This window comes from Chrysoperla carnea, chromosome 4 (genome assembly GCF_905475395.1).
Source record: "Chrysoperla carnea chromosome 4, inChrCarn1.1, whole genome shotgun sequence".
Lineage (NCBI taxonomy): Eukaryota > Metazoa > Arthropoda > Insecta > Neuroptera > Chrysopidae > Chrysoperla > Chrysoperla carnea.
Window position 1 is genome coordinate 6372129 of NC_058340.1, and position 13243 is coordinate 6385371.

General features: G+C 30.9%; 1 protein-coding gene across 3 annotated transcripts in view; it reads right to left on the reverse strand.

The window, feature by feature from the left end:
- LOC123299256 (AT-rich interactive domain-containing protein 2) overlaps positions 1–13243 on the reverse strand; it is a 48346-nt gene that overhangs the window by 22540 nt on the left and 12563 nt on the right. For all 3 annotated transcript variants that reach the window (XM_044881590.1, XM_044881587.1, XM_044881589.1), the window contains exon 3: positions 1452–1549. In XM_044881590.1, coding sequence (XP_044737525.1) covers positions 1452–1549 — 98 coding nt within the window. The remainder of the gene's footprint in view (positions 1–1451; positions 1550–13243) is intronic.

Genomic DNA, 13243 nt, shown 5'->3' on the forward strand with positions numbered 1-13243 from the left:
GTTGTTGAGTTAGCGCTAGTTGGAATGGTTTTCTTTAACCTGTTTATAATCTGACGGATTTTACAATATAACGTTGACATATACACAAACAAAAATATTTTTTGAATTAACGTATAAAATAGTATAATAGTATAAAAACGGAAGTATTTGAGAATGAATTTAGAATATTATCTAACACAAAATATTATGAATATTTTATAGACGATTTTGTGAGTCAATGTTTATAAATAACACATCTAAAATAAATTACCTACACTAACTAATGATATAAAGATAATCTTGATACAAAACTTTTTTTGAATAACATTTTAACAACGACATAGAAAATGGCATTAATAAATAAAAATTAATTATTTCAATCAATATCTTGATTGTTTTTTAAATACCCACACTGCTGATTATAGGATAGGATTATAGGATATATAGGTCCTTCAATTTAACCTAACATTTAAAAAAATTCTAATTTTTTAAATAACTAGCTGCAAAATACAAAAATAAGAGTAATTTGAAAATCGGTTTGAAGAACATAAAATTTTTTGAATGAAACGTTACCAATTATGGTCACATCTCATAAATATTATTAGGTCGCGATCGTGTTGCCATAAACATAAATGTACACCGTTTTAACCTCCATAATATCGGAAGGAGTTAAAAGCGCAAAAAACCAACAAGAGCCGAGATGATAAAGCGTCTTTATTTGCTTTGAATACTGGCTGGGAGATTTTGGGTTCGAATCCAGACAGCGGTAGTGTGAACAAAATAGTTAATAGAGCGATAAATTGATCACACTGTCGTCGCTTGTATACGAAGTAACCGACTTTACCGACATCATAAAATTAATTGTATACTCAATGTAGTTTAACAAATAAATAAAGATTAAAAATAATGATGAGGGTGGCCTCTGTTATAGACGTGGTCTGAGAAACAGAGGTTTAACCCCATTAATTAATTAAAATTAATTATATTTTCAAAAAACCCCTCCGAAATCTTCCACAATAGTGAAAATGATCATTTTCCAGTAATTTTAATGAACTTTAACACCTATAAAATGAAAAATTAGATGGTACTTTGAGATGGAACCCAGATAAACATATTTGTTTCCCGTTATGAGCGGAAACTTTTTAAAGAATGGTTTCTATTATTTAAAAAAGGGTTTGATATGACACAATAACTCAAAGCTATCTAAAAACCAATTACCAACTTTAAAACAATTAATTTTCTATGACCTTGTTAATGATAAAAAATTCCATTTTACTTATATTTACCCAAAAAGGGTCATATTTCTACACTTTATCAACTCAAACTAGTTTCTACACGCCGTTTCGTTAATATTTTCAGCATTTGTGAAATTTTGTGAAAATATAAAGAGGTTCGTAAGCTTTGTCGATTTAAATACATAATCATTCAATATTTGTTGAATTCAAAATAATAAACTAAATATAAAAAATTACCTTAAATAAACATGTTTTAAGGCTACACCAATATTCACGCAATGAGCTGGAAGATGAAAATATTCCACCAATGAATTCCATTCATTCTTGTTAGTGATCTGTAATTAAAAAATAAATAAATTAATTATACATATTTTCAATTTATTGTTATTTGTGACTTCAAAATACTGAGCTATTCGTTGTGTGTGTAGTCATGGTAGGGACAATAAAATCGATGCCAGCAATTTTGGCGTTAAAGAGGGCTGTTATGACTAATTTGCAGTTCTTTACATGTTAATGTTATAGAAATGTCAAATTAAAATTATTGAAAAACACGAATTAATTAAACTTAATGGATTAAAAATTGTGAAAATAAGAAATCAAATTGCACAAATATTATTTTTCAAATGTAAATTATCATAATATTTAATTTTCAATGTAAGTCTTAAATGCAATCCATACAATTATATATGCATCCATACAATTCTATAATTAAAGTAGTGTATCGTTACCATGGAAACGAAACTCACGCACGGAGCGAATAAAAAGAGAATTTATAAAAAAAATTAAATTTATATTACATTATTATATTTTATCCCAGTTAAAAGTTTTAATTAAAAAACAAGAGAAAACAAACAATTGACTGAGTTAATTGTCGAAATACCATGTATGGACAGTGTTGATTACTCTGTCTGATACTATAACTGATATAACCATTACATACATACTATACAATTTTGCGCTCTCACGGGTAAACAGTGATGTTTACGAAAAAATGTTGTTTAATATTTTAAAAGGAACATTTTTTACTTTTAAATTTTTGTTCTATCTCTAACGGTTTACAAGATAGGTCCTACGAAGCAAAGACCCAAATGACCTTATGACCCCTTAGAAAAATTCGAAAAAATCGTAAAAAATTATTTGCTTCGGAATTTGATGAAACTCAGTTTATAAGGTAATTTTTACCTAAAAAATTCAAAAATCGAGTTTATTTGGCGATTGGCCGAGTAATTTTCGAAAAAAATGATATTTCGGATCGATTTCCAGTATTATCTCGAGAATTATTCGCCCAATCGTTAAATGAAACCGATTTTTGTATTTTTTGGGTCAAAATTACCTTATATACAGAGTTTTATCGAAATTGGAGACGATAAATTTGTATCGATTTTTTGCAATTTTTTCAAGGGGTACCCCTTAGAAAAATTCGAAAAAATCGTAAAAAATTATTTGTTTCGGAATTTGATGAAACTCAGTTTATAAGGTAATTTTGACCCAAAAAATTCAAAAATCGAGTTTATTTGGCGATTGGCTGAGTAATTTTCGAAAAATACGATATTTCGGATCGATTTCCGGTATTATCTCGAGAATTATTCGCCCAATCGTTAAATGAAACCGATTTTTGTATTTTTTGGGTCAAAATTACCTTATATACAGAGTTTTATCGAAATTGGAGACGATAAATTTGTATCGATTTTTTGCAATTTTTTCAAGGGGTACCCCTTAGAAAAATTCGAAAAAATCGTAAAAAATTATTTGTTTCGGAATTTGATGAAACTCAGTTTATAAGGTAATTTTTACCCAAGAAATTCAAAAATCGACTTTATTTGGCGATTGGCCGAGTAATTTTCGAAAAAAACGATATTTCGGATCGATTTCCGGTATTATCTCGAGAATTATTCTCCCAATCGTTAAATGAAACCGATTTTTGTATTTTTTGGGTCAAAATTACCTTATATACAGAGTTTAGTCGAAATTGGAGGCGATAAATTTGTATCGATTTTTTGCAATTTTTTCAAGGGGTACCCCTTAGAAAAATTCGAAAAAATCGTAAAAAATTATTTGTTTCGGAATTTGATGAAACTCAGTTTATAAGGTAATTTTTACCCAAGAAATTCAAAAATCGACTTTATTTGGCGATATAACCATATGTTAAAAAGTGTCATAAAATAGCATATTTTGCTTGTATAAAGTCAATACGTATTCAGTCTCCAAAATTTGTTTTTTTACTTATCCAGTTGAAGAAAGTTTGAGCGCTTTGATCTCACGTGATTAATTAATATAAAATAAATTCAATTCATTTTTAACGAAAATAATATTTGTTTTAGTTCAAATTTCTACACCATATCCCAAACAAAAACAGAAATCTCGATAATCCGAACCAAAAAAAACAACTTAAGTTTCTGATTACTGGGATCGTATGTTGTAAAACGTGTTAACGGAAACTTAAAAAGACTTTACTATATCGATATTATGTTTAAATATCAATATATCGTTACCATCTCTATTGGCCTGACCTTTTTTAAAATTAATGTCATAATAATAGAAATATTAAATTAATGTCATAATAATAGTATACACGAAGGATTATAAATTTCACCAAAAAGAATGAAAATGTCACTTAAAATACGACATAACATAAAGCCATCAAAAAATAAAAGACCATATCAAAAATAAATGCGCAACGGCAAAAAGCTTATTAGTCAATACAATATTAAATATTATATTCATCCACAATAGCATATATGGCTTTATATTTTCAAATTCGAAGATGGATATAGATGGATGGATGGGTGAATTGAACTGTAGCTGAAGAATGGGACGTCGAATCATCGGGTCAACACGACACAACGACATCGACATGCTTTATGTATTCTTTACGTAATGTGTGTAAGATATACATACAATTATATTTTATACATGATGAACATTTACAGGCTGATTCTTTAAAAAGTTTCCACCTTAATATGTGCAATAAAGAATGGAGAATCAAATAACGGTTTAAAGTATCTGTATTTGCTTATTTTCAAAGGGCATATTTAGTCATAACTTTTATAACTTCTTTCATAAATTTTTTTTCTTTCAAGGTCAAACAAAGATAAGCCTTTACCTTTAAGGTCAAACAAAGGTAAGTACGGAAACAACATGTAATAGGAATATAAATTACTTATTTTTGCATTAAGAATCTGTAAAAGAGAATAAGCAGGGTAACAATTTTCTACCAAAAAATTTTGAGCCTCTCTTTTTAAACAGAAGTTTTATACAGGCACTTTAATCTATAAACCTAAATATCTCGTTTTACAGTTAAACAATAAAAAAAATAAAACAAAAGTTGCAGAGTTTGATGGGGGACATCATTCTCTGACATCAGATTTGACCTAATTCTTGGGGTTTCTTTAATAGCCAACAAAAGCTCATAAAAAAACTAACAATTTGCATCTCATCTTCATTATTTTTTCGAAAATCTTCAGCTTTCGAAGCACCTTTTAACGCCAAAATTATCCACTGACGTTGATTTGATTGTACCTATCTTGACTACGGTAGGTAAAAAACGAATACGCTATCATTCGGCTGTTTGCACAGCATAGAGGACTTGGTTAAAATTTTGTTAATATAGTTATAGCTCTTCAACTACAGTACTCTAACTATTAGTCGTTTCTCTTCAATAACAAAATGTTTAAAACTGTGATTTTGGTTTTTTTACAGCTGTTTTTAACCCATGGCGAGATAACAATCTTTACCTTATGATAACCATCCACTTTTACATCACTTGATAACTTTTGTCCCAAATATGGGACATTAATTTTCTTTTATACCATGCATATATGTAATATGCAAGGTATACTAAGTTTAATACCAACTCCCAAGTTTGTAACACCTAAAAATATTAATGGTAGGAAAACAAATTTTGGTATAGATTTTCATAGAATCACCTAATTAGTCCATTTCCGGTTGTCTGTCCGTCTGTTCGTCTGTCTGCCAACACGACAACTCAAAAACGAAAAGAAATATCAAAGAATAATTACGAGAAATTTTGAAAAACTATTACGTTAACTTTATGTTGAAAGTTTTCAAATTATCGGGTAGTTATAATATTCAACTCAAAATTTTTTCCATCTGTCAATTATGCTCAACGGTTGTAAAATTATCCCATATATGGGACAAAAGTTATCATGAGGTTAAGACGGAAACTTCTGAATAAATCATTTTGTATAATATATTAAAAGAAGGAGTGAAGTGAATTGTGTGAGTCAGAGTCAGTGCTGAGCGAGACCAAGACCACCACCAACACTAGTTCAACCATACCAGCCGCCAGCCGGAGGTTACATATTGATTTTCTCTTGTATATAATATAATGTATACCATCATACCATGTTCGTATATCGTGGCTTCTCTAGTTGTTGGCGCTCATACTAGCAAGCACTAGTCTACTAACTAACCATAGACTTCACAATTATTTCTTCGTTTGACAAACAAAATGCCTCAACAATTTTTTTTTTGAAATACAAGAGTTGGAACACTGACTGATTACAGAATCATCGTTTTTGATATAATTATTGGAAAAGTATTTAGGAAAAAAATACGAGAACCTTAATTTTGGAAATAAGAAAGCCCTTGGTCGTTTTTTAACTCCAAGCATTGGGTACTTTTATATTTTATGAACGCTTATTCTTACAAAGCCGTAATGCCAGTGTTTCAGAAAATACAAAATGGCTTCTTGACAAGATAATATCCCCCTTATCCCCCTTCCGCAACACTCGAAATAGGGGTAAACATTGTTTTACACAGGTAAAATATATGTACAGATTTCAATTTTTTTTAAATGTTTTATGTTAATTGAGTGTATCAGAACAGGTGGTCATGAATTGTATCTCGTTCACCATTTTTACATTTTTATAGATATCGTGGGAAATACCAAATTTAATTTAATTTCTTTTTAATATACTTTTATAAATTATAGCTCATGTGTTATTCTAATGTATGAACTACATTATTGTATAGTTTCATTCAAATACATTCAGTAGTTTTTGCGTGGAAGTGTAAGAAACAAATAAACAACTTTACTTTCACATTTATAATATACCTATATAGGGATATTCTCTATGGTTTTACAAGTCGAAAAATTCAAGAAATGATTCTCTGTAACTCTTCTGTGGCTATTTTTTGAATTTTAGTCTTACTCTTTGAGGCGATTCTACCAAAAGTTATAAAAATGTACAAACTTATGCATTGGACGTAAATGTAAGCATAGCAATCTATGATGTCTATGATTTCGAACACGTATATAATTAAATAGCAAAGCTAGAATACTAACAGGCTATGTTGGTGTTAACTCTGCGGTACTGAACGCGTGTCGCTTGTGGCGACCCTGGGATCCTATACATTAGATTTACACAATATTTGGTATCTTTCTAGTATATGTTTCTATATTATACTAAACGCCACAAAATACACCAACAGAGTGTCTGTGCTTGCTCATTGCTGGTCGATGTGATCAAGTCGTACACAGTTCTGCATTCAACTAAATCTTATAACAAACTCTCAACAACAATTTCATATCTGACGAATGACTCACTTAACGTAATACGAATGCGCATAATGTTGTATATTGTTATGCATTGCATTCTATACGCTTCTTCTTCAATACACGATATCGGTGACATGTAACGCTTTTAGCACAGCATTACATTATTAGGTAGGTGAATATTGGGTGTTATTTAGGACAAAACTAGATCACTATCGCTTTGATTGTATTATAACATCTATTATACGAACAACGAACGGTTCGGTTGTCTTGATGTTATAATAAATGTTTTGTGTAATCAACGCGTGCTAAGTATACCTCATAAAAACGTAAACAGGTCATAACTTGTACATAATATTACATGCATAAAATACCTACTCCTTTTTAAAGCTTCTGTTCCTAAATACATTAGATCAGCGTACATTGTCATTGATAAATAAAATACACTTTTATAAATTGGTGTGTGCTTTAACTAAGCATTTATCTGAACAAATTTTTGTATGTACAAAAACTCTTGTAAGTAGGACATTCTTTGTCAAGTGATTTCGAAACTTTTAAATCACGCGTGTAAGCTTTATAATGATGGATTTTCGATTTTTTAACCCTTAAGTTTGGTCATATTTCGTACTAGTTGCAGATGTAATTCGAAAAAATTAATCAGTAAATCGAATTGAAATGCGGTTTTCAGCATTCGATTGGTTAGAGCGTCAGGAAATTTTGTGACCTAAATTGATTTATAAGAAATAAAAAATATGCAATTTACATGAATAGTTATGCATTTTATAATCGGATTTTAAAATAACCGTAAAAATACTAAATTCACAATTCGGTTAATATTGATGAAAATGATTCCAAACTTGTTACTCGGGGGTTTTTGGGGTTTCTGAAAAGGATTATTGTGTCAATTGGTCTACGAGGTACCTGGGGCCCAGGGAAAACGGTATCCCCGACGTCTCCTGGACTTTTCGGGAAATTCGTTATAAAATCGATCCAAACTCATTACTCGGAGGTTTTTGGGGTCACTGAACACGAATATTGTGACAAACTTGATCTCCGAGGTACCCTAGGTCCTTGCGCACCATTTACATGGTGCCCGATTCTGTTGCTATATTCGTGTTCAGCGGAGGTTGTTTGGAGACCTTAAATCTGATTTTGCGTATTCGGGAAATTAACCCTTTCGTCGCCATCTTGGAAAATTATTTTTTTTACGTTTTGGTTTATATCTTTCGTTCTATTCATTTAAATTTGATGATTTTGATGTCGTTGGACTAGCGTGCGTTTTCCTTATAAACATATTATTAGAATAAAATTCTAAAATTTTTGTTGTTTCGTTTTTCATGGAAAAATATGACCCAATTAAAACTGGAGTTAAAAAGAGTATGAGTATTGCCGAGGCCAATAGCTCCTAGAAAAAGTTAATAATTTTTTTCTAAAAGCAGAAAGAATTATGATTTCCTTAAAGGTAATGAATGAATGCAGTTATAGAGCGACCGTAAAAAAACGATGAACATCATCGTGGTTGCCGTTGTATTTAAAATTGTCGTTGTTACGGTATAAAACAGTTACATGCACGTTTTTAGTTGTCCAATCAACGTAACAGAGTACACACGTATTATTATTATTATTATTGACTCTGAGTTAATTGGGTGTGTGAATATGAATTAACAGGTGAAAATATTAGTAAAAGGTGTCCAAAAAGCATCACAAGATTTGAATGTTTCGTCCTTTGCGTGGTAAAGTGTTGACAATGCAAAAGCAAAGACTGACAGCTTGACAGTTGGCAGTTTAGAGTTTTTTAAAATGGAGAACTAGACGAAAAAAGACCGTTTTTTCACTGTTGGGCAAGGTTTTAAAAATAATGTAGGTTTGATAGTTACAGCTCGAGATTCGTACAAACTAACGTTGATATAGATTCATTAAATGTGAAAAGATTACACAAGTGAAAATAAACAATTGACTGAGTTAATTGTTGAAATACCACGTATAGACTTATGTTGAATACCAGTGCTTGTATTATTTTTAACAAATTATAGAAGTTTAAAAAACACATTTATGGCGGTCTTCCGGCCTCAATTTGTTCTAGTTTTGAAAATTTCGCTAGAAAATCTTTTGTCTGTTTAATCCTTTAAGTGTATGATTAATCAAGTTAAATAAGAATTGTGAGGAAACAAAACCAACAAATGCATTTTTAGGAATTCTGCCAGGCAGCAAGATCGTTCAGTTGATTTTTCGACACCCACCTCACTTATCCTGGTTTTCCATTCTTAAGATTCCTTATAAAAAGATTTTGCATCATTTTTGAAACTTGAAATGATTGAACTTATTAAATTTTGTTATTATAAAAAGGATCAACTCATAAGAATTTATTATTTTCAATAATATTTATAATGATGTACAGGGAGTTTCGTATATTCATGAGAGGTAAATAAATTTGTCTGCTAGTTTCCGTTCACTGATGCGAACGCCATACTGATTTGCAATAGTTATAGTGGACGAATCAATGCAGTATAAGGGCGTCAGTCTCATACTGGTTGGCGATACCCACAATACTTCTGGTGGATAGCCTTATTCAATACTGTAATATTACTTATGTTAACATGGATACTATAGTATCTGTCTCTGTACTATACCAGCATTGTAGTAAACGCCATTGATTTCTTACCGTGTTATTGGGAATCTATTTGCGCAAGCACAATAGTTTTCATATAATATACAAGCTGTGAAGTACCCGCTTTGCTGAGCAGCATACCCACTTTCATTCTTCCACCCATATCTCCTTCTGCAGGGGTTGCAGTTTTGTAATGTACAGGTCATACTCTTTTATTTGATATCCCACTTGGGTATATTTGAAAATATTCGATTATTCATCCCCACTTTCTCGCTTTATCTTCCCACCCCTCGAAGATTAAAAATAGATAAAACAATCCTTGAAGCTGGTTGTATGTCTTGTCATTATTTGAGCTTAATCGATGCACAATTTTTTAAATTAATGAAGTGCATCATTTCCAAACCCTTACCCTACTATATTATGCATGTAGTATACATAAAAACCTTCCTCATGAATCACTCTATCTATTAAAAAAAATCGCATCAAAATCCGTTGCGTAGTTATAAAGATTTAAGCATACATAGGGATTAGGAACAGACAAACGGAAGCGACTTTGTTTTATACTATATATTGGCAAGTTATTTAAATACTCAGGTGTTATGACAGCTATCACTCAGAATTCAATAATAATAAAATAATTATGATACAACTCAGAGTTGAGTAACTAATGTTCACACACAGTTCATTGACATAGGTACGGTGAGATGTATGTACACTTCTTACTACATACACTCTGTGATCTGAGGCCATACTGATATCAGCAAGGACTACTATAGTACTATCACTAGTAAACACATGTAGTACTACGGTGAGTACTCTCAACAATATACTATTTTGAATCATTAATCAAGTTAACAAGTTCAAATTGGTGAAATATAGAGATAATGGTCGCAAAAATACATGTGATAGCTCGTTGGATTTGGTATGATGTTTACAAAAATGTGATAGAAGCATTTTTCAGTTCTTAAAAATTGCAAAAGTTATAAACAATGAAATATGAAAAAAAAAAAAAAAAGTGTTTCGGAAATTTAAATATATTTAAGAAATTTTAAAAAAAATAAATCTTATTTAGGAAAATAATAATATCTCTCGGAAGGCTATCTCCATTATTTATAATTTAACGTTGAAAATATGTCTATTTGCGTCATTTTAAGATTGTTGACATATCGTCACAAGTGAAATTTACAAAATTTAAAAAACCTCCGACAAATTTTTCGGGTACGGAACCCTAAACTTGCACTTGAAACATACCTAAGAGCACTCTCTTCATTAAATTACCTTTCAAACGAAACAAAACTGCCAAAAAAAAAATCAAGCATTTTTATAAATTATTTGACGGCACTCCGGTCTCCATATTTACCATTTCAATAGAAAATGGACACGTTGATACATAAAGATTCGCCTCTCCGACACGAGAGCCAGTAAGTGTATTTAAAGGAAAAATATTTTTAATATCTTTTGTAAAAACTCCTATCATATAACCTTAAAAAGTAAGTAAATTAGCCAGACTGTTGTCAATTCAGGTATAGAAAAAATGTAGCAAAAACATGGACAAGAAAGAAGCCTAATTAAAAATTGATCTACCAATCTCTGAAAGAAGTTTCAAAATGGAACAAGTAAGCAAGCATAAAATGGTTTACCTCTGTGTATAGGCTATAATAGTATATGAATTTCCAACTAGGATCTCAGACCGGACAACCAACCATGTTCCCTTTATTTTGAAAATAATTTGTTATAATACAGCACAATAATTTGATGACCAGTTAGTACGTTGTCTTTCTAAAGCAAGTTAACCTTTTGTGTTATAGACAAGACGGGAGGAGTCTTGTCTGCAATTTTCTTCATATCTTTGATGATTTTTTTATTCATATCCTGTATCATGTTTTAAAAGTTCAGATAACATGTTATCAAGAATAATTTTTCAGTTGTATTCTTTTAATAAACATAATTAAAAAGAGAATTCAATTCGGTAATTTTTCGATGTTTTAAACTTTTGAAAAGCTCTTGGAGGATTGAAACATGGTATGTCACAAAAAATGTACGGATTACATATAGCACTATATATAATCCGTGCAATTTTTGTGACACAGAGAGTATAGGGTGGGTGGATGTCAAGGATGTGCCTTTTGAATATGTCAACTTTTTAATCCTTTTCTCTCCTTCATATGGATATATGATGTTTTTGTAACGAAAATAATAATTTTAAATTTTTTAAAATTATTTTTGTCATTAAATGGAAAAATAATCTTCAAGTGACACCACATTCATGTCCCACCCAGTAAGAATTTCAAAATAAAATGTGTAAATCTGGACAAAAATCCTTACTAATATTATAAATGCGAAAGTAACTTTGTCTATCTGTATATTATGCAATCATGTCTAAACTACTAATTTAAATTTGGTACAGAGATAGTCTACAGTCAAAAAAGGCTGGATACAGGCTATTTTTTAATGCGAAAAAGAGCTGTAAGGCGTTGAAAGGGGTGTGCTTTAAAAACTGTAAAACTTCTGCATCGATTAAGCTTTATTTTGGCACGATATACAACCAGCTTCAAGGATTGTTATTGTCTGTTATTAACCTTCGGGTGTATACATTAAAAAACATGAAAGTTACATGAAAGGCAATCCAGCCGTTTAAAAGTTGTGAACTCTTTCATCGGGGGTTTATAAAATTTGATAAAATTTACTCAATACTTCTATCTATTTCTATGAAATCTTAATGTCCCGCAGTGAAGTGTGGTAGGGTACAGCAATATATTATAAATGCGAAGTGAGTTTGTTTGTTTGAGCAAGGCAAGATACGATTATAACGCGATGGTATTTACTTTTAGAGTAGAAATTGTCCAGCGAAGTTAGCGGGTACCATCTTAATGTTCAATAAAGTTGAAAACTGCGCGATTGAATAATCCACCTCTGATACAAACAAAAAAACATCTTTGAGAAATAATAATATATTATTAAAAATAACGAGCACGTCTTTATGCATGATAATTACTTTTAATCTGTACACAGAGGTTATGTGGCAAACATACAAAATTTTTGTTGTATATATATAAATTCTTTTGTCCGTCCGCCACTGCCATACAAAGCAAACAATAGAATAGAGTATAGACGATCGTTCGTTGATGATCGTTGATCGTTGGATGTTTTGGTTTTGGTGTAGGTACTGGTAGGTAGGTAGATAGGTAGATGTTGCGGTAGCAGTTAAAATTGTGCATGGTATTGGTATCCTATCATACATATCAGTATTACATACATGTATCATGTATGTAAGTATATGCACCACACCATGGCATCAGTACCAGTACACATTATTCAAAAGTATACATGTATACCAAATGATTATTAAAAAGATGTAAGTACACTGAGCCATGTACCGTGTTGTCCGTGTTCTGTGTTGTGTAGAACTGTAGAATGGTTTGAATTCACACAATGCTAATGAGATTGCGCAGTACAACTCAAACTCATAGCACAGCTATGGTGTAGGTCGGTGAACCGATTTTCTTCTTCGTTTATGTCGGCTGTATACTTACTATACGGGCTACATGTATAGAACTTCACAATTGATTCCACAAAACTTTTATTCCAACAAATTTTGCATGGTTTTCATCAAAAATTTTACTTTTATCATTTACTAGCTTGATACCCGGCTGCTCGCTGGGTTTAAAAGTAAAGACTGTTGAAAACCACCGCGTTATAGCCTGCACTTTCCTTGATCTCACTCATCCCCCTTCTATAACACTGAAAATAGGGTAAACGTTTTACACAGGTAAACTATATGTACAAATTTTTTCAATGTAAAATAGTCATAATTCATTGAGTATATCAGAACATAAGACCATGAATTGTATTTTTACCATTTTTACAGAAACCTTTAATTTATGCTTAAAGTCATAGATGGTG